Source organism: Calidris pugnax, unplaced genomic scaffold (assembly GCF_001431845.1).
Source record: "Calidris pugnax isolate Ruff unplaced genomic scaffold, ASM143184v1 scaffold24, whole genome shotgun sequence".
Classification (NCBI taxonomy): Eukaryota; Metazoa; Chordata; class Aves; order Charadriiformes; family Scolopacidae; genus Calidris; species Calidris pugnax.
Genome location: NW_015090922.1, coordinates 26,685,879 through 26,706,270, shown reverse-complemented (window position 1 = coordinate 26,706,270; position 20,392 = coordinate 26,685,879). Strand labels below are relative to the sequence as shown.

Here is a 20,392-nt window from a genome sequence, read left to right as displayed (position 1 = left end):
GGGGAAGGGCCGGGGGCGCCGCGCACCCCCCCGGTCGCCGCCCCGGTCCCGCTGCCCGGGCACCCCCGTGCTTCGGGGCCCCGCAGGCTGCAGGGCTGCCTCCGCCCTCCGCCCTGGCGACGGCCACTGCCCGGCACGCCTGTCCCCTGCTTTGCCCCCAGCAGTGTCCTGATTTTTAAGATCCTGACATATTTTTTTTTAATATATATATTTTTTTAAATTATTTTTTCGCTTTGTGCTTACAGCTGGCAACAAAAGAGCCTGCATTTTCCACGCCCGACGTCCTGTGGTGCCATCAGGTTACTGATTTATACCATTAGTCACACCTTAGAGATCGCAGCATCACACTCGGGAGCTATTTGTCCACTGGCTGGAGTCACTCATGGGACACCAAACCTCCATCGTCCTCGTTTTCAGCTCGCTGTGGCCATGCGCGAAGCAGAGCTGCCACCGGGAAGGACACCCGGTGTCCTCAGCACCCCTCTTTTCCAAACTGCAGGGCATCCCCATTAAGCAGCCAAACAAACTTGTATTTACAGGTAGTTCCTTCCCCCCAGGACCCCTGCAGGCTCCCCAGCCACCCAAGTTGGGGTTACTTTTTTATTCTCTGTGTACTTTTGCTTCGTACCTTAAAAGACCTCCACTGTCAGGAATGTCCTGGTATAAGCACAAACAGGCTGTGCTGCACTCATTTCTTAACCTGCCTTTGGATGAACTAAATAATTACTTACCTGGTTAACGAATTCTCATCAAATATAGACAGTACCAGCCTCTAGGACACTGCATGCAGTACAATGAGTTTCCCAGAGCTGCCCTGGACCACTTGTGCAGTGTTAGCAGCACAACTAGAGCTCAGGGGGCAAAATCCAGTACAGTATGTTTCTCAGTCCTCACATGCTCCCTGAACCACTTCTGGAGTTTTTTGAAGCAGCCAAAAAACTGATGCTTGAACTGCTCATGAACAGCAGGAGGAAAATACATTGGTTTTTACCCAGTTTTAATTTGCAAAAAGCCAATATTTTCCAGCAGAGGTGCAGACCATCTGTCAAGAATTTAAGGCAACTGACAACAGGGTTGATTTTCTTAGCTCCCTTTCCCCTATAGATAACCCATAGATCCCCTCAGGGCCTGCAGACAATAGGTTGCAAACTGTTGGCGTTGATAGATGAGCTTCCTCCCCCTTCACACAGCCTGGAAAAGTGCTTGCTTGTCTCTTACTTAAACAAATTAAAGATTCCAACCCCAAACAATGCTAGAGCTAATAATGGAAACAGGGACCCGTTTAGGATTTGAGCCTCCTACCTCCCAATCCTTTCTATCCACACCCCTCAGCTCAGGCACCCGCTTCTTAGGTTTTGATTTAATAACAAAATGCACAGATGTATGTGAGTGTGTGTGTGTGTGTAAATTCATACTGTTAAGCGGAATGTCTGAGTGAGGCAAGGGACAAAAAAAAAAAAATTCAAAAGGTATCAGTGCTTCAAACTATGGCCTTGACACAGGGTTTGAGCTGGCAAGGTGGGGAATTAAAGTCTTTTCTACAACAGCAACAAGAAAAAAAACATTTTCTGCCTTTTCTACTCCAAAGAAGCTCTTCTGCCTCAGCTGACTGATATTCTCTGTATCAGCTCCCAGGGATGGAGGCTGGTGAACCAAACACGTAACGCTGCAGCACCAGCATGAATACAGATCTACAGAAGCAAGGACACATTTAATGCTGTAGACTGACTCCTGGAGGCAAGCTTGGCTTGCAGCTCCCATACCCAGGGGCCAAGGCACTTGCATGCTGTGCAGTACAGACGTGTTCAAACCCTTGCACCACAAAATACTGGAACTATTTTAAGGGTGGGAAAGCATCTGGCCAGCAACACAAGCTTTGTGTATTTGGGTTTTAATGTGCCTCGATTAAAAACCTTGTTTCTTCCAGAATATTGGAAGTAATGAAAGTGCCTGCAGTAAAATACCTGATAAGCCTCTCTTCCTCTATAGAGAGGGTAAATGCATGTCATTTTCCAATTAGCTCTTGCTCTGAGCAATTATGTTGATCAAATAATTGAATAAGTGACAGGAATGTGAATTCTGGAGGCAGTTAATTTCATTCATCTGCCAGTTTATAGCTTGACTTGCATGAACACATAAACCAGGCTAATGTGTTATTTATAGCTCTGAAAATACAATTATAATAGTAAAACATGAAGAGTTGTGTGTTGGGTGTGCAGAGAGGAAGATTTCTGCTAGTAAATTATAATAATAGCCCAATGAGGGAGTTTGTCATTTCTAGCCAGCATGTAGGACAGGAAGGATGTGTGGCTTGTGTTTAAAAAAGCGAACAAGATTGGTGTCAGTGTTAGCAGGGGGGAAATGGCCCTGACCTGAATGTGAGCAGGGGGGCAGCTGAAGATTTACCCTCCTGTTTTGCGAGACATGGTGTATGTGCAGGCCCAGGGACTGTCAACGGGGGCTAAACATCCCCCCCCCTCCAGCTCTCCCTGCCCGGGTACACACATACTCCTCTCAAAGTGAAGCAGAGCATCATTTCTGAGGGAGAACCGGGACTGTGATCCTTTGCCTGGAGGTGGGTGCAAAAAGAGACAAAGTGGGTGTTCCCAAATTAGGATCAGTCTTGGGTGAGCAGCAGGGTGCTCTGGAAAAAAACCCTAATCAAGTGTGCTCGACACCGAGAGACTGGAACTACCCTTGCAAACCTGGTCCTGACTTCCATCAAAACCATGAATCCTGCTTGTGAGTTCTCTTTGGAAATAATATTTAAAAAAAAAAAAGAGCTCATCAGGGAAACCATTTGTTTTTATTCTTAAAGCTATCTTTAGATTGTCTTAACTGATTGTACCTTTTATCTGAACCCCCTGTAGCAACCTGGCCTACCGTCCAACAGGAACTAATTAGCAGAGATATACAGTAATAAAAGTAGTGCACAGGCATGAGCCATCGCCTCGCTGGGAGTAGTACCTGGGTGAGCGCTACACTGACTGCAAGGAGGAAATTTGTGCGATTAATTGCTTCCTGATTAAAGGCATTTGCAGTCTAGATGTTATATCTTCAAGGCCTAAAAACACACACCGAGTTAAATATGGAATTTGCCCACAGTAGTGAAAAACATTGCCCCAGACAGCAGGATTCAGAGCCGTAATTTTGGTTGGGAATAAACACTTTGCTGTCTAAGCGTGTTATACTCCAAGCCAGGTATGTAGAAAGTGCTCCAGTCAAAATTAAAGGCCACAGAAGGTCTTGCAAGGGTTTAAAACATTTTCTAAACCAGTTCAGTTGAACCCATACAATTTTCCTGTGAGGACACGATTTTAGGGGAATTAATTTCACAGAGCATGAGGCAGCAGAGCCAGAACCTCCCCCCAGGGGGTCTGAGGCTGGAAGGCTATTTAAATGGTAATAAACTTCAGGGGAAAACAAAAAATGGTGACTGATTACAGGCACACCAGGAGAGGGGCTATTTGGTGTGAAGATGGCAGGCGGTGGCGCAGAGGCCTTCTGCCTACTGTGCTCACTGCTTGTCACCAACAAACAAAATGGGGTTTAATCCCAACGGGAGGGAGGAGACCTACTTCAGGCCGGGTGGACGGGAGGAGGGAAGGGTTTGCTGTGGGAGGCGTTGGGTTTGGGTAAAACGAGGGAGGATGGAGGCCTGGGCAGGAGTGGCGTGGTGGCCTGCCACTCCTGGTGCCAGCCGGCACCCGTGTTGTGTTCTGGTGGAGCCACATCCCAGCACAGCAGATGATCCAGCCCCACTGCACACCCTTCATTAAGCATTGGAGCTTTCCCGAGGGCATTTCCTCCACCCTAACGCAGTGCCACGGTATCGCACCAGGGCAAATGAAGCAACTTTATTTTAGCGTGTCCAACTCTATTATGGCTGCCTCCTGGAAAGTTGCAACGCTGGTGATTTATGGAGCCTATTGCACCCGCTGAAGAAGGGGAAGGCTTTGTTTGGGACCACAATTTGTCACACTAGAGTTGAGGTGTCACAGAAGTACATACTTTGTTTGCTGACGTGCCACTCTTGCTCTAATCTCGCCCCCCTGTTGCTTCTTTGCCAGCTGGTCTTGTGCAATTCAACAAAAATATATTGATGCTCCACAAATGAAAAGCACTTTACCATCTAATTAACTGAGTATAGGAGTGGGACTCTCAAATTCAGGAGGACATATTATGTTCTTCGGTACCTGCTTCAGCACCTTGCTGGATGGAAGTCAGACAGACAAAGATTACAGATCTTTCCTTGCAGCCCCCCTAGCCTCCTTCTCCCCATGTACATTGTCATTAGTGAGAGCAGGTGGGAGGTGTGTGGCCTGAATTACGTTAAAACAGATGCACAGGCTGTAATTTAACATGCAGTTTGGCCTCCTTCCTCCACAAAGCCAATCTGGCACCTCTGCTGGAGAAGTTGCATTGCAGAGTGGGAAAATCCTGCCAGTTGTTAGTGAGGGGAAAAAAAGCAGAACAGGAGCTGCTTATCAGAGACCCACATTTTGAGAGGAAAATTTGCTGAATCCTGAGGAAGGAAGGATTCTCTGCAGAGCTTCAAGTACTCTTCTGACAAGCCCATCCTGCAGGAGCTGGGGCAGGGAGCTGGGCCCCTTCCTATTGTGAAAACTGGGTCTGGAGAACTGAAAATGAATGTAACAGGAGCTTCAGACTGCAGCAGTGCTGTAAAGCTGTATTTAAAAAAAAATATATATATAACAAAACATGTTAGTCTTGAAAAACCTGACTGGCACAGATGGTAATCTATGAATTGTGATTTTAGAAACAGTAGGAATGACTCAAAGCCCAGAGAACTTAAAGTCTGGAAGTATTTGAGGCAAAGTTTTCCCTTGTTCCACAGTCAGGCTCAGGGGTGTCTGAAGTTCAGATCTCAATTTTGCCCAAGTTTGCAGATGTTTAGGTTCACACGCCTCGTATCACAAAGGATGTATCTAAGCCTCTCTCACCTTCATAAAAAATTTTGATTTTGACTGCATCAGCTTTCTGGGAGGACAGAGAAAAAACTGTATGTGTTGGTGCAACTAGCTGAAGAGCTGCATGATTAATCTTTTTTTTTTTTAATAACTTGAAATCATGATTAATCCAAGCATCTCCAAGGAATTCGCAAGAAGCAGTGAATTTAATGCTACCTGCTCTTCTCCCTAGTCCACCTCTCTATCACAATACATTCAATAACCACATGCCAATGTACTTGCACTTATGAACAAGATTCCCAACAGCTGCAGGGGCAACTTATATTTTGGGTAATGTAAGCCGATGCCTCAGAGTCCTGCTCCTGCCATGACATGAAGAGATTAATATCTCACCTTTCATACCTGCTTTTAGCTCTTGTACTGGTCTATGAGAACAAACTGAATGCAATCATATCTGCCTGCATTTACAGCGGGTGCCTGTTTTCCCTGTGCCGAGGTGGTGCTCACCGATGCAGAGCTCTTGTGGGACGCCCACTGGTGACCATGTGCCATCACAGCTCTCTTCGAGTCATCTGGGGAGCAGGTTCTCTCCATCCTCCCCAGATACGATTATCTGCCTGGGTCAGAAGTGGGATGCTCAGGCCATTGAAAGGAACGGGGCCACGATCCAGATACTGCATGGGGAGGGGATAAATGCCACAGGGTCACAGAAGGGTGATCTAAAATTGCCTTAAAGCTCTCCTGATCAGCCACGTAAACCACGGGGAAGGGGAATACTGCTCAGTGCTCAGCACAGGCCAGGCCTCTTGCTAGCACTTGCTCTCTGCTGTGTCAAACAGAGCACATCTGTCACAGAGAATCTGATTCAGCTGCAACTCTGAAGTTGAGGACTGTATTACAGGGCACGCTGAGGCCACTCAAGTTGTATCAGCAAAGTTTCTTGGGTACTCAAGAGGTAATTACTCTGCCCATGGTAGCTCAATCAAATTCTGATCGATTACTCCAGTCAGCACCCCTTCTAAAGGTCAAAAATCTATTTTCACAAAAACAGGATTCTACATAGGACTGGGAAACATTTTTTCCACAGTTTGGGATGTTTTTCTCTCTCCACCGCCTTTCAGGCTAGGGACTGACCACATCTCACAACACCTGAACCTCTGAAGAAAAAGATGTGTCTACAGGCTGTGCTCACAAACCTCCTTGACAGATAAACCCCGTTCTGGATTTGATTTTCTTCAGAGAAAACACACTGGGAGCTTGCAGAACTACTAATATTTTTAAGTAAGAGGTAAGTCAATTAAAATATAAGAGTTGTGCAGCAAAGGGAACATAACGAATTTGTAAATTAGGCAGATTGGTGTTGGGGACCTTCTGCATTATTGTGCTGGAGTGCAAATCTGCATTAGGAGCACGAGCTCTCATTGGAATTTCAGTCCAATATTGAAGTAAAATGACAAGAGGTCACACAAGCTCGACTTTGAGAAGTCATTAAGCTGAACATCTTACATGAGACAGCTGAATCTGGGACAAGTGACTTTCCACATCTCTGCAGGGGCCTGCAGTCGAGCAGAGTGTCTCTCGGGCAGAACAAAAGTCACGTGTTGGTACATACCTTTAGAAAAAGTAGAAAGCTGAGATCCTCTGCAGAATGCCTGCAGATGGAATAGGAACACAGCAGGAAATATGAAGAATTAAGAAATTAACAGTATAAAAATTAGGAAATGTATTTTAAAAAGCACTGTCAATGAAGGAAAAAGAGCTGACCCTAACATCCGAACGGTTCAGTGCAGCACCTTCGTTCCCCAACGTGCTACAAAAAGATCCCAAGCCACACTGTGAGGTAGCACAGATTTAACGCCTGAGCCTGCCCCCCCCACACTGAGGTTTGAACGTACAGAACTCCACCTAGTGAGGAGATGGTCTGTACTGCACATTCAGCATTCACGTTCAGTATGAGTAGACTGCAGTGCCAAAATAATCTCTGGAAGGTAACAAACCCCACAGCGTTGTGCTGTCCTGGTGTTGACAAGGCTTCACGCATCTAGGCAAAGTGCCAGTAGACTAGAGAATGGCCTCTCCTCATTTTGAATCAGATACAATGTTGAGAAATATTTCCTCCAACTTCTGTTTATTAAACCACACAATGACTTTGTAAGAATGTAAGTGCACTGACATCACTGGGCTTTCATCATCTGCCTGTCTCTTACATCTCCCTTACAAATGACTGACCTGAAGCTCTTCGACATCATTTTTGAAATTTATTAGTGGACTTGAACTTTGAATCAACATCCTATTTCTGATGATGATGTAATAAAAACAGAAATACACCACTAGTGTTGTATGTCCAAAAGTTTTAATACATGGTCCTAACTGTTCGGAAAAGTTATTGCATCAAATTCTAATACATAAATTCATCTGAATTTAAAAAAAAAAAAAAAAAAAGTCTACATTTTCCACATCACAATTTTGTCACAGCAGCTAAAGGAAACCAGATTTTATACAAAAATGTCTCAAAACAGAAAAATATGACTAGTTCTTTCCCAAATCGACATAACTGCTATCATATTATTCAGTAGTTACTACAAATCTCAGCTTAAACAACACTATCCCCACAAGTGTACAGCTCAAAAGAAAAGTGCCATTCCCAATTACCATCTGCAAATCTGAAATTTATTAAATCATGACTCTCAGCATATGTTGATGTTTTCTGTTAACTGAATTAACATACAAAGGGTGTTTAATTGCACACCGTTTTCCTTAAGTTATTGGTTTTCTTTTATTATGACTTGACTAGATTCACAAGTTACAAAATATTAATGCTACCTACAGCAGTTTATACAAATCCACACGTGTGTTTGAACTGTGACAGGCACACAAACATGATATTTGATAACCCGAAGGAAAAGCCAGATTCCCTGATCCATTAAAAGCAACATCCATGTAAGCCCACTGCTCCATGGATGACAGCCCTGCGGGCCATAAATAGATCAATGAAGTGAACAGCAACAGAGCACGTGGCAGAATTACATTCTACATTTCATCTTCTGATGAAGATAAGACGTACTACACCAGCTTGCAACAGAAGCATGAACAGAGCTCTCCTCCTGTTCAACCTTATGCCACAGCTAAGAATCAGGAAACTACAATTCTTACACAAAATCCTCAAGCATCACAATAATCAGTCTTGAGCTGCAGTTCCACAGCTCACCCTTCTCTTGCACAGGAAAAAAAAAAAATTACATAAGGCATATCTGTATATATTCTGCTTTCTTCTCCTGTAAAGAAAACAATAAAATATATCTGTCCTCAGAGAAAAAAAGCCTTCTCTTCTCCCTCTAACTTCTACCTATCATCATGGAGAGTGCTCACTTATAATCCACTTGAAAGTATTTCTCAGATTAAGGAAAGCCAGGTTTCTACTTTTGCTTACTTAAATGGATGACAGAGAATATATTAGTTTAATATACATCACCAGGTTCTGGTATCAAAAATAGCTCACTAGTGAAATAACGCCTCTGTGGTGCTCTCTTGGAGATAATATGTTCACACAAGTTCTAATTCTCACTGTTCCTCTACCTTAAAATAAAACTATAGGTATTTCAGTGGTTTTCAATCAGTTTTAGCCGAGAGCAATAAGTTAAACTTTAAAACAATTTTGTACATGTTTTTTTCTGTGATCTGCTAGCAAAAGGTCCAAACACTGCAGAGAGCAAGTGAGCAGAGACAGTAAGATGCCTTATAAAATCTCAGAGTTCAAAAAGCATCCAAAGAGCAGGAGAACAAAAACTAGTCAGTAACGTGAAAACTGCATTGAACCAGCACTACAAAAATAGGGAGAAATGAAGAAGCTCCAGTATAAACAGTTATGCAGAATGTTTTACTTGTATATCTTTTGTTTATTCAGGCAGTCACAAGGCATTCATTGCCATGATACAAACTCCCAAAGCTTTCATTTGAAAGTGCAAGAGGAGTAGGATACTCAATTATTCCAGTTAAGAACACTTACTGAGAATCTATTACGAGGTTACTTAGCTGTAGCATGATTTTCTCACAACTAAGAAATCCTGCACTAAATGGGAATAAGTTTACACAGCTTAGAAGATGATGCTGACAGCTTTCTAAAGCCAGCCCTTACACAAGACTTGGCTTATTTTATTTTCAGAGAGACGTACTGAATGAGATAGCCATCACCACTCAACCCAAGCATACGAGCATTTGCACGAACTACATCCATCCGCATCGGAGGTCCCGGGCAAATACAGACCTTGTGCTCTCTGCAGAAGACAACAGTTTTTCTTGGTTACTGCTGTATTATAGGAAATGACACTGATATTTGCAGAAGAGAGAGTGTGTATTTTGAAGATCACATAATTTACAAAAGGCCCCACACCCAGTCTCTTCATCCTGTGCTGCTTCTGTACAGCAAAGTTAGCATTCTGTTTCCTCCAAACGAAACAGTACCTTCAGACCCTCTCTCTGCCCTGCACACCTCAAGAGCATTTATGCCTCTTTGCCATGGTTTCTACCAGTAAGTAATGGCCACAATGCATTTATGACAGCACCTCAAGCAAGAGTGCATACTTCACCAAAGGGACACGACCCTAATGAAGTTCATGAGAAAATAAGAAAGGGGAACACAAAGGGGAAGGGAAGAAAGTTATTCTCGCTTCTCCAAAGGGAATAAATGTTTCTGACAGGAGAAGGTTTGTTTTCAGAGAGCTGTAATTTAAGCCAAAAGGCCAGCTTATTAAACAAAAGCAGCCCCTTCACCCACCTATAAAAACCTATAAAAAACCCATTTTTAATTTAGATCTGTCTCTGAAATGAATGAAGAGAATCTGAATGTTGAAGAAACCGAAGAGTCTGCTTTGCTACCAAACAAATCAGACTGTGCAAATCCATGTTGTTTATCTTCAGTGCTGAGTCACAACTGGATGCTGGAGGTGCCTCACCAAATACCACACCCTGGGAGCATTTCTGCACTTCCCCTCCTACCACAACTCTGCCATGAAAAAGTCCTACAGTGATGTGATGAGAAGTGATATTTTCCTGCCATATGGTGTATGTGTATTTAAGACTTTCACAAACATTTGGCCAAAAATTGTATATTATAGTATTTCCCAAGTCACAAACATTACACAAGCCATTCTTACAGGATATGCTGTCCAAGGACACACGACCTCAACCTTATTTCTTTCTCCCATCCACCAAGAAAAGCATTGCATTCTTGCAGGCTTTGATGGTAAGCCTTCAGCTTCTGGAACGCAGTAGGAAAACTTCTGCATTTTTCAGGGACTCAAAAAAAACCCCCCAACATTTAGTTCATAAATTCAATGTACAACATTTTCAGTAAGTGCTTTCACACTCTGTTCATAAGAACAGTTAGGTCACTTCACACCACAGAGGTGGTACTTTCTGGATTTACACGCATCAACCTTGAAGCATTTCTCAGATCCTGCAGCTGCTTGGCTGGCTTTCCGACTCCTTCCTCAAATCTTTTTTCCACAACAGGAAGGACAGTTTCATACAGGAAGGATGCATTCTGCCTAATGAAGGCTTTCTTCTCAGGGTCCTGTTCACATCGTAAACTGTAATCAACGTGCTGGACAGCCACCAGGATGATTTCCACGAGACTCTCTAACAGAACCATATGCAGCTCTGGAAAGTAAAGCTTTAACGCTTCTTCCAAGAAGGCCATAGTCTGCTTAGTGAAAGCTACTACGGTATAGCTAAGGTTGACCCAGCAGTCGTCACCTGTGTATTGGTCAAAATTGCCCACCCCACAGCTCCTCATCTCCTCCCTGAGTTTCCCCAGAGCCTCTGGAGTCATTAGGTTCATCCTTCTCCACATTTCCTCAGAGTTGCGGTGCTTGGTTGCCTCAATGATGATATCCTTGTAGCTCTGTAAAGCACCTTTGATATCCTTCACCAGAAGGGCATGAATGATGAAGGTGAGATCCAGCCCAATCTCACTGAGCTGCTTGCAGTGTTCTTTAGCTACCTTGGATATTAAAAAAAGCAAAGGGTGTTACTAGAGTGTAGCAGTGGGACCCTTTTACATCTTACACATTTACCATTCTCAGAAAACGGTGAAGCATCAGTCATACTTCACTCCTTTCTCCTGCTTTAAGAAATTCCTTATTAATGAGAAATTAATAACTGAAAGATAAACCCCGCCTATCAAAAATACTCTGCACAATCACATTATAACCCCACATGCACACACTTTTTTTTCCCTATTAGCAGCTGAAATAAATTATAACCTGAGAAAGTTTGTCTTGCAAAAAATTATAGAAATGTAGTCTAGGACAGGCTTGGAAAACAAACAAAGTCTTCAAAATACTCATAATTCAGATGCAGCTTATGTAAATTTTAGGATCTCCTACTGGTTAAAGGCAAATTAAGAATAAAAACATATTGCATTTCTGATAAAGGTAGAGTTTTTCTTCCTGTGAACTTTCATCTTAATGCTTCTCTCTGTTAAACTGAAAAAATAACCACCAAACACCACCAAACCAACCCCAGACCAATATTAACCTTTCAATGAAGAAGACCTCTCCAGAGATCCACACAAGAGCTAACAACGTACAATCACATTATAACCCCACATGCACACACTTTTTTTTTTCCCCTATTAGCAGCTGAAATAAATTACAACCTGATAAAGTTTGTCTTGCAAAAAATTATAGAAATGTAGTCTAGGACAGGCTTGGAAAACAAACAAAGTCTTCAAAATACTCATAATTCAGATGCAGCTTATGTAAATTTTAGGATCTCCTACTGGTTAAAGGCAAATTAAGAATAAAAACATATTGCATTTCTGATAAAGGTAGAGTTTTTCTTCCTGTGAGCTTTCATCTTAATGCTTCCCTCTGTTAAAGTGTCTGATAAAGGTAGAGTTTTTCTTCCTGTGAACTTTCATCTTAATGCTTCTCTCTGTTAAACTGAAAAAATAACCACCAAACACCACCAAACCAACCCCAGACCAATATTAACCTTTCAATGAAGAAGACCTCTCCAGAGATCCACACAAGAGCTAACAACTAACCTAGGGTTAGAAAAGAGGATTTCCAAGCTTCACCTTTGTTCTGGTATCCACACAAGAGCTAACAACTAACCTAGGGTTAGAAAAGAGGATTTCCAGGCTTCACCTTTGTTCTGGTCATCACATCACGTCACATCACCCTCTTTGGACCCTCTTACCTTGACACACTCTGCTGCAGTCGACAAGCTCTCTTTACTATCAAATACTTGCTTACTGAAGGCATCTACAAACATCCTCATGGAGGAGCGGGCCCAGACAACGAAGGCCGAGTAGCAGCCGTTGTTACCAGCGAAGTCTGTCTCAAACTCTCTCGCCGTCTCTAGAAGGCTGGTGAAGAAGACATGGCAGAGCTTGTGGATGTAGAGCAGCGTGGCGCCCTCGATGCGCAGCTGTCGGATGGCTGTCTGCACCGCGGCCGCCCGGTTCTTCAGGAAGAGCTCACACGCCTTGGTGGACTGGCCCAAGCGAATGAGCTGGGACACGGCACGGCGGGTGGCCCGTGGCCCTCCCCGCAGCGAGCGGTCTGGAGACAGCTCAAACACCAGCACGTCTGTAAGCTGCCGGACACGCTCGTCCACCTTGGCCCGCAGCTCCTTCACAGGCTGGCTCACAGGCTTGTCCCCCAGGTACTCGTTGAGTTTATCCAAGAGGTCCACTGCCCCCTCGAAGTCCCGCTGAGCGATGCAGACGTCCAGGTCCTCAGGCAGTTCCTGGATCCACTCAAGTGAGAGGTCAACCACCTCCTCCTCAGCAGAAGGCTCTTCTTCGTCCTCATCCTCATCCTCCTCAAAGGGGTTGGTGGATTCGGGGGGCGTTGGGGCAGGTCGGGGCAGGGCCTCCTGCTCCAGGCGTCGCTTCTCACTGAGGGCCCGGTTGCGCTTGGTCTCCTCCAGCACCTCCAGCCACTCCTTCTTGATCTTGGCGTTCTCGGCCTGGAAGATGCGGCTCTCGGGGAACATGAGCAGCTTGAACATGTCCTTCATGGGCGGGTTGTCCTTGACGTTGACCACAGCCAGCCCATCGAGGGGGTAGAGGGCATCGTAGCGGTAGGCGCCGCGGCGGTTGGGAAGGGCGGTGGCCACCAGCAGGCAGTCGTTCATGAGGAAGGCGTGCACCCGCTGGATCTGCGCCATGTGGTCGGCATCGTACTCCACCAGGTCCCCATTGTAGACCAGGTACTTGCCGGGGCTCTCGGGCAGGAGGTCTCGGCAGCCCTCCACCTTCTCCAGGAGAGTGGTGAGGGTGCGCTGCCGGCCCTCCTCGTTGGCCGCGGCCTCCTTGGCCGACAGCGGCAGGAAGGGGTCAGCGGCGGCGCGGCGGGCGCCCAGGGCGGGGTCGTCACGGTCGGCCTGGAGGAGCAGGGCCTGGGTGACGGCCTCCATGATGCCCTTCTGCTCGGTCAGGATGTGGCTGAGCTGGTACATCTCGCTCTCCAGGTAGCTGATCTCCCGCGCCGTCTCGATGAACTGCCGGTAGTTCTGGTAAACGTTGCGCTTCAGGCTCTGGGCCGTCTCCTCGCTCAGCGCCTGGATGCGCTGCCGGTGCTCCTGCAGGTCCCGGTCGCCGTCCGACTGCTGCGACAGCTGCTTCACGTACTCCCCCGCCGCGAAACCCCCCGACTCCAGCTGCCGCCGCAGCCGGCTCCCGCCGCCTTCGCCCAACGACAGCGCCATCGCCATAGCCGCCCGCTCCGCCCAGACCCACCGACCGGTGCCCGTTCCGCCGCCGCCGCCGCCGGGGACACCGCCGCGCCTGCGCCGTCCTCGCCGCGCCCAACGCGCATGCGCGGGCGCCCCCCCCCCCGGCCCGTTGGGCGCACGCACAGTGGGAGGGCGGCCGTTTCGGCGGTGGCGCAGCGCGCGTGCGCACAGCGGCTCTGGCGGCGCCGGGTGGCTCTAGCGCCGGGCCGGTGGAGCGGCACCGCGGCCGCGATGGCGGCGGCGGAGGATGAGGATTTCGTGCTGGCGCTGCAGCTCCAGGAGCTGTGGGAAGCGGAGGATAAGGAGGCGGCAGCGGCGGCAGCAGCGGCGTGCCCTGAGGCCTCGCCGGCCCCTGAGGCCTGGCCGGCGCCCTCGCCGCTCCGCCCGCTGTCGGTGGTGGATGAGGCCTGGGAGCTGCTGGACCCCAGCCCCGACGTGCACGGCCTCTTCGTGCAGTTCAACGAGACGCTCTTCTGGGGCCGGCTGGCGGCTGTGGAGGTGTCGTGGAGCCCACGCATGACCCTGTACGCCGCCGTGGTGGGGGGGTTGCTCTGGGTCGGGCCGGAGGGCAGCTCTGCGTGGGGAACGGGGCCGGGGCTCCTGCCAGGCATCGCCGGGCCCCGGCGGGGAGCCGAGGGGGCTCTCCAGCCGGCAGCGGGCAGGCGGCAGGGGAAGCCGGTCCTTCCCGAGCAGCGCTGCCGAATGGCGTTCACCGGCCCCGGGTTTCAGCAGGTGCCTCTGAAGGGCCCAGCTGTGTGCCGGTGCTGTGTCAGACTGTCAGAAGAGCCTGTCACCTGTCATATGAGCGATGGCTCTTCTCATCGTGCAGCTGCGGGCTTTAGGGAGGGAGAGGAAAAGCTGTTATTTGTCACTATATGCTGCTCCTCGCTGCAGCTTCATAGGCACGACCTACTAGTTACCACAGCTTCTCTTCCAGGGTTTTGAATGTCCTGCTTTTCTAACATAGCTTGTACCTCAGGATGTGGGTTGGTCACTGTTGTCGTTTTTTCCTTCATTTGGCACCCTTAGCTGCCATAAATGGCTTTTCCTGTGGTGCAGGCAAAACTAGAGAGGTGTTAAAGTGGAATAAATAACTTGGTCTTCAACTGTGTATGTTGAAACTTAAAAGAACATACTTCTCTTGCTGTCATTTTTCTTACTCTATTTTTATGATAGTTTTACAGCATGGCAGAAAGGTAAATACGAAATTATAGTAATATATTAACAAGATTTAGAATAGAGTAGGAAGGGGAATATACAAGAAAGCTGAGATCTAAAACAAGAAAAAAAACCTTTGAAGTGCAGGCTGCAGTTCTGCAGCAGATGAGCTGATGCAATTGCTGCCTGCTGGAGTCCTGCCCCTCTTGTCCTCTGCTGGTTGACGTGTGAAAATACTTGGGTACTGAACTGGTAGAGGAGTAACATAATCACAACAACAAAAAAAAAGCCAGAATTTTGAGATATTTCTGCTATGCAGAAGTGAGGATAAGTAAAGTTGGGTGAGGGGTAAAGTTGTAGCATTGAGGAGTTAAGTCCATGTTGGCTGCTGTGAATCTCTAGTCTCTGTTTTATGTATTTCACTCCATCAACAGTTTTCATGAAAACCGTCCTCTGCCTCCTAAACAGGTTAGCTTGGAACAGTCCATTGTGATCTCCACCGTCCCCCCTCCCCCCTGAGGATTGCTAGCTTATAATTAAGTGATTGCAAGAGATCTAATAAATTATAGTATCTCTTTTGGTAGTTCAGTCAGAGTTTATTCTAAGAAACTTGTGGGTTTTTTGTCTTGCTTAATGATTAAACTCAACAGAAATGAATGAAAATGAAAGCAGAATTTTCCAAGTAACTACTAAAAGTGTTTTTTCATGTTCTGAGTTACCTACTGTGTGTTGGAAGGGGCCAGCATTTTAACTCCGGTTCTCAGTTTTCTGTATGTACTACAGAAAGGAGTAGCTTTTCATATTTGCTTTCCATGTCTCTTTCAGCTGTGCTGGAATCTGTAGATATGAAGGAAGAGGTGGAATGTGTTCCATTCGTCTAAGTGAGCCGCTCCTGAAGTTAAGACCAAGGAAGGATCTCGTTGAGGTATTTGAAAGTTGCTTATGAATCTGTACATAAAACGTAGAGTGTTTACCCCTGCCCCCCTGTAGACACATTTTACATTTTTTACTGGAATTCGTAAACACAGTGACTTGTAGGTCTTGAAATAGGGATGGCTTTATTGCTACATTTGTGTTGGTTATATTGCAATATCATGGTGGTCTTTCAGTTTTAAGCTTCAAAATGGGGAACTCCAAGTAGGGTTCTAAAGTCACTTGTTTATTTTACTGACTTTATAAAGAAAGAAAACAACTTTTTTTACTCCTAAGTTATCCGCTAATATTAAAAACAAGCATGGACTTAAAGGACAATCAGAAAATGGCTTTAGTTTCATACTTTAGGTCAAAAGGCCAACAGCAGAAAATAAGGATAAAGAATATGACTAAAAACATAACTATTTGTTGTTTCTTGTGCCTCTGTCAGGGCTGCTGGTTTGAGTTGGCTCAACATTCGTATTTGCTTAATGAACAGAAATGCTGTAGAGTTTCAACTTTCTCACAAGGGTCTCTCTTTTGGAATGCAGAGGGGATGATCTCTTTAAAGATCTGGCTTAAGTTTGAGGATTATTTCTCTTGTTCAGAATGTCACTTACTGTAGTAATATTCCCCAGCATGTTTTGGTGGTATGGGAGTAGACGTAATTTGATTTGACAAGTGGAATAATTATTATATTTTTATGACTCAGGCTGAACATGTGAATGCATGAAAATAAGATGTAAATACCAAGATAAATGTAGAGGAGTAAAATACTTCCAGCTTAATTTTGGAACTATATGTAATGCTTTTCAGTAAATAGCTAATGATTTGCATCCTTTCAGACGCTGTTGCATGAAATGATCCATGCTCTGCTTTTTGTTACTAATAATGACAAAGATCGTGAATCTCACGGGCCAGAGTTCTGCAAACACATGCGTCGCATTAATCGCTTGACTGGAGCCAATGTCACAGTAAGCATAATCCACTTAACCTAATTTAATAGAGATTTTTTCCTGATTTGGTTTTTCAGTAAGCCTGGTGTGGTATGAGTAATACACTTGTTCTTGTTAAACAGTCAGCAGTTGGTACCAACACAAATTTGCATCCAAGTGTATGCCAGTTCCATAGTTATTTTGTTAGGCATGGTGGTGGGAACAGGTTGAGGAAGATGTGGTGAGTTATTAGTCATATAATTCTCAAGTATATTCTCTGTAAGTATTTTTTTCTTTAAACTTTTGTTTTGAACTTGAAACAACTTAATGACAACAACCGGGGACAGAATAGCTCCATTTTCAGAATAGTATTTGAGGAAGAGCACTCTTGTTTTAGTTAAGATTTATTTCAATAGAGGCTAATGGGTTGATGATATTTAAAAATAATGTGTCTGATAAGATTAAGATAATAGCTGGAGGAAGTATATAATACAGGTATTGTTCACAATGCATTCTAAATAGTACATCATTTAGGTTGAAATTGCAGATAGATTTTCAAAATTATTTTATTGCAGTTCAAACAAGACGGCCAGGACATATTCTCTTTTTTTAAAAAAAAAAAAAGCTATGTTTTAATGGTAGCTAAATGTTAATCAAATTTTATCCAGGTTCAGCACTTTTAACTGATAATGTAAAAATTACAGCAGGAATGAAAGGAATGAAATGGTAATATGTTTTTACAAAAATATGGTGGAGCTAGTGATATAAAATTAGACACTTTCTGAGTGACTGCTTTGTTTTGTTTTAAACCTAGATCTGTCATACTTTTCATGATGAGGTAGATTTGTACCGCCAGCACTGGTGGCGATGCAATGGCCCCTGTCAAAATAGAAAACCTTATTTCGGGTACGTGAAACGTTCGATGAATAGAGCACCCTCTGCACGAGACTTTTGGTGGGCTGAGCATCAAGAGACGTGTGGAGGTACATTCACAAAAGTGAAGGAGCCAGAGAACTTCTCTAAGAAATCCAAGGAGAAAACCCAACCAGCTAAACTTCCAAATTCTGAGCCAACTAACAAAGGTATTTAAGATAATTTATTTTTTTTCTTTTCCAAACAGTTCCTTGAACAAATACAGATCAACCACTACATGAGCTTTGGTTACACATTACTGTTATGTAGCAAAGAACACGGCCCATTTTATTTGTGCATTTCTAGGTTCCTTCTCAAATTAATTGTTTGCAAAAGGTTTAGTTTGCTAGGCTCTTTTCAAGCAGCGGATTTTTCAGGCAAAGTACATGAAATACTAAGTCCATGATTTATATATGAAAATTTGCTTTACTTACTTTCTTCTCTGATTTTTCAGGCAAGACGCAAACACATGATACGCAAGATCTGATGCCTTTTAGTGGAAAGGGATATCGGCTTGGAGGAGGAGACAGTGTACTCTCAGAAAAAAGCATAAATTCCAGCAGCAGTGTTAGAAACAGTGACACACCTGGTTCACAGCATCGTTCAGCAGTAAAGACAATACCAATCCCTAAAAATGAGATAAAATTTGAAAAATCGCCCCGTAGTGGCATCTTCTTTCCATTTTATACTGACGACGCCAGTGAGAAAATCAACTTGGCTTCGAAGCGTGAGTTTCCGAAACCCTCTGTTGCTAATACAAAAGCTTACAAGAGTGTTGGTGGATCGCCTGTTAAAATTGCTCCTGTTATGGAAGAAAAATCAAACCAAGGTTCTGCAAAGGGCAAGAGGCTTATTCCGTTTCATGAGAGGCCACCAAAACAAGTTTGTTTTGAGCGGACAACAACAGCTGAGGTTGCAACAGAGAAAAAAAGCTCAGAATCTATTAATACACTGCAGCAATGGCCAAAAACGGAAGACAAAACTGCTTTTGAAAACTATTTCATTAAAAAAGGGAGCAGTGATACTCCTTCAAGTATAAATACACCTATGAAAATCAAAACTGAATGTACAGTGTCCTCTGCAAGTTCTAGTGCTGCTGTAAGGCAGGATAAAAAAGTCAGTTGTCCTGTTTGCCAGGCTGAGGTTTTGGAGTCTAAAATAAATGAGCACCTTGATTCTTGTCTTGCATAAAACCTTTCAGAAAGCTGTCTCAAAAAGATAAACCAAGGCTGAAAACGTTGCTTGAGAACTACTTTGCTCAGGGTTTGCTTAGCTGTGGTTATTTCACTGTGTGCCTGTCCTGAACTGGAATGTAAACTGCTGTCAGCATGCTGAACAACAAGTTCTGTGGAGGTGCACATCAGCACTGACTAGGAAGCTTGCTGCTACTCATGTTCCAAAGAATCAAACACTCATGTTTTAGTAGGTGGATGTTTCTGCCGACGTTCTTGCTGCAGAATCTGAGTAATACAAGAGAAAGTGGATACTTGCCAAACTGCATGTTTTCAAGGCAGTTTTTAAAATCAAGATATTTTCAATCCTGCTATTTTTTTCTTTGTTCTTAAGACCCCTTTGTGGTGTTTTTTTAAGTGTTTTGTGCCATTCTTAATGCTAACCACTTATAATAGATAAAAATTGTTCTGTTTACTGCAATGTAATTAAGTGGCAGGTATTTTTAGAGTAGTAAATATTTTACATAAGCCACAACTACACTCTCAGGTGGCCCTTCTCACCTGTGACCTTTTTGAAAACATAGATGAGAGTAAGAATCTCAAATAGAGACTTATGTCAAAGATGGGAGAGGCACAGGTATCAAAAACATAGCAAAGCATCCGTTTGGATTTAATGGGTGGGTTGTGGCAGGAAAAGAGAAAATCCGGAAGGGCAATGAGGGTGCTGGGAAATCAAGCACAAGATACTTGTTTTCAAAAAGGATTTAAAAGTTAGCTGTACTGTTAATAGTTGGAGTGGTCAAATTACATGTGTCTTACTGTCTCTTGTTCTAGGATCCCAGCTAGACTCTCCACCCACTTTCTCTGACTGTTTGCACAAACTCTGTGTTGGAAGTTCACTAGTTTTTAGGATATAGATATTATGTGCATGAGAGACTGATCCCCCCATGCTGATACTCATAAGTAAAATGTTGTGAGGAATATTGGAAGCAATACTGGTAAAGACTGTTCCTGGCTGTATCATAAAAGCCTTTGTGATTTTTTCAGTTAAACTTCCAGTGCTTTACAGCCCAAAATGGCATTATCTTGACTGAGCTGACAGTCTTTGTTTTGCTGCTTCTGGAAGCCAGTGAGCTCAGTGGTTGGTATCCAACAAGCCAGCAAGTTGAGTACTAAAACCATTCTGCTGTGAAAAGTTCTGAACGCTGAGCAGATGTGTTTTCTGTATAAACTTTCTGAAAATGTTAACAGTTCTCATGCTGCACTGAAAGTATTTAACTGGTTAAACAGTTAACCGCTTGACTCTTTACTTGGAAAGCTGATGATAAATATTTTTGTTTAAAAAAAGAAAAAAAATAATTATGCTCTTTCATATATTGTTGCTACAACTTTAAATGGCTATATTAGCCTCAGATGCACATATGTTTGCCTTTATATAATCAACTACTTGCTGCTCCCTTTTGAAGTTGGGAAATAAACTGATGTGCAATGGGATTTGGCAAATGATACCTTTACTCTTCTTAAACATTGGTATATTTTTTTGAAATACTGATGCTACAGATATTTAATGTCGATTGGATTGTTCTTATATATTCTGAATAAATTGGTACTGAATTTTAACTTTTCA

The 20,392-nt window shown here is 44.2% G+C and overlaps 2 protein-coding genes across 2 annotated transcripts; one reads left to right on the top strand and one right to left on the bottom strand.

Annotated features, from left to right (window-relative positions):
• Positions 1–7,688: 7,688 nt before the first annotated feature.
• On the bottom strand, positions 7,689–13,723 carry EXOC8 (exocyst complex component 8). Its single transcript, XM_014951083.1, has 2 exons — positions 12,135–13,723; positions 7,689–10,932 (listed from the first exon to the last, which is right to left on the bottom strand). Exons 1-2 carry the CDS (start codon positions 13,653–13,655, stop codon positions 10,324–10,326), a joined length of 2,130 nt encoding a protein of 709 aa, XP_014806569.1. The 5' UTR covers positions 13,656–13,723; the 3' UTR covers positions 7,689–10,323.
• Positions 13,724–13,860: 137 nt separating this feature from the next.
• On the top strand, positions 13,861–20,392 carry SPRTN (SprT-like N-terminal domain). Its single transcript, XM_014951316.1, has 5 exons — positions 13,861–14,200; positions 15,660–15,759; positions 16,592–16,720; positions 17,496–17,763; positions 18,048–20,392. The coding sequence occupies exons 1-5, from the start codon at positions 13,908–13,910 to the stop codon at positions 18,782–18,784; spliced, it is 1,527 nt and encodes a 508-aa protein (XP_014806802.1). The 5' UTR covers positions 13,861–13,907; the 3' UTR covers positions 18,785–20,392.

Bases quoted from the DNA above. Each gene is read 5' to 3' on its own strand.
- EXOC8 (XM_014951083.1), bottom strand. From the start codon at position 13,655: ATGGCGATGGCGCTGTCGTTGGGCGAAGGCGGCGGGAGCCGGCTGCGG. The intron at 10,933-12,134 runs GTAAGAGGGTCC...TTAATATCCAAG, and splicing joins CTGCAGCAGAGTGTGTCAAG to GTAGCTAAAGAACACTGCAA.
- SPRTN (XM_014951316.1), top strand. From the start codon at position 13,908: ATGGCGGCGGCGGAGGATGAGGATTTCGTGCTGGCGCTGCAGCTCCAG. The intron at 14,201-15,659 runs GTACGCCGCCGT...TGTCTCTTTCAG, and splicing joins TGGAGCCCACGCATGACCCT to CTGTGCTGGAATCTGTAGAT. The intron at 17,764-18,047 runs GTATTTAAGATA...CTGATTTTTCAG, and splicing joins TTCTGAGCCAACTAACAAAG to GCAAGACGCAAACACATGAT.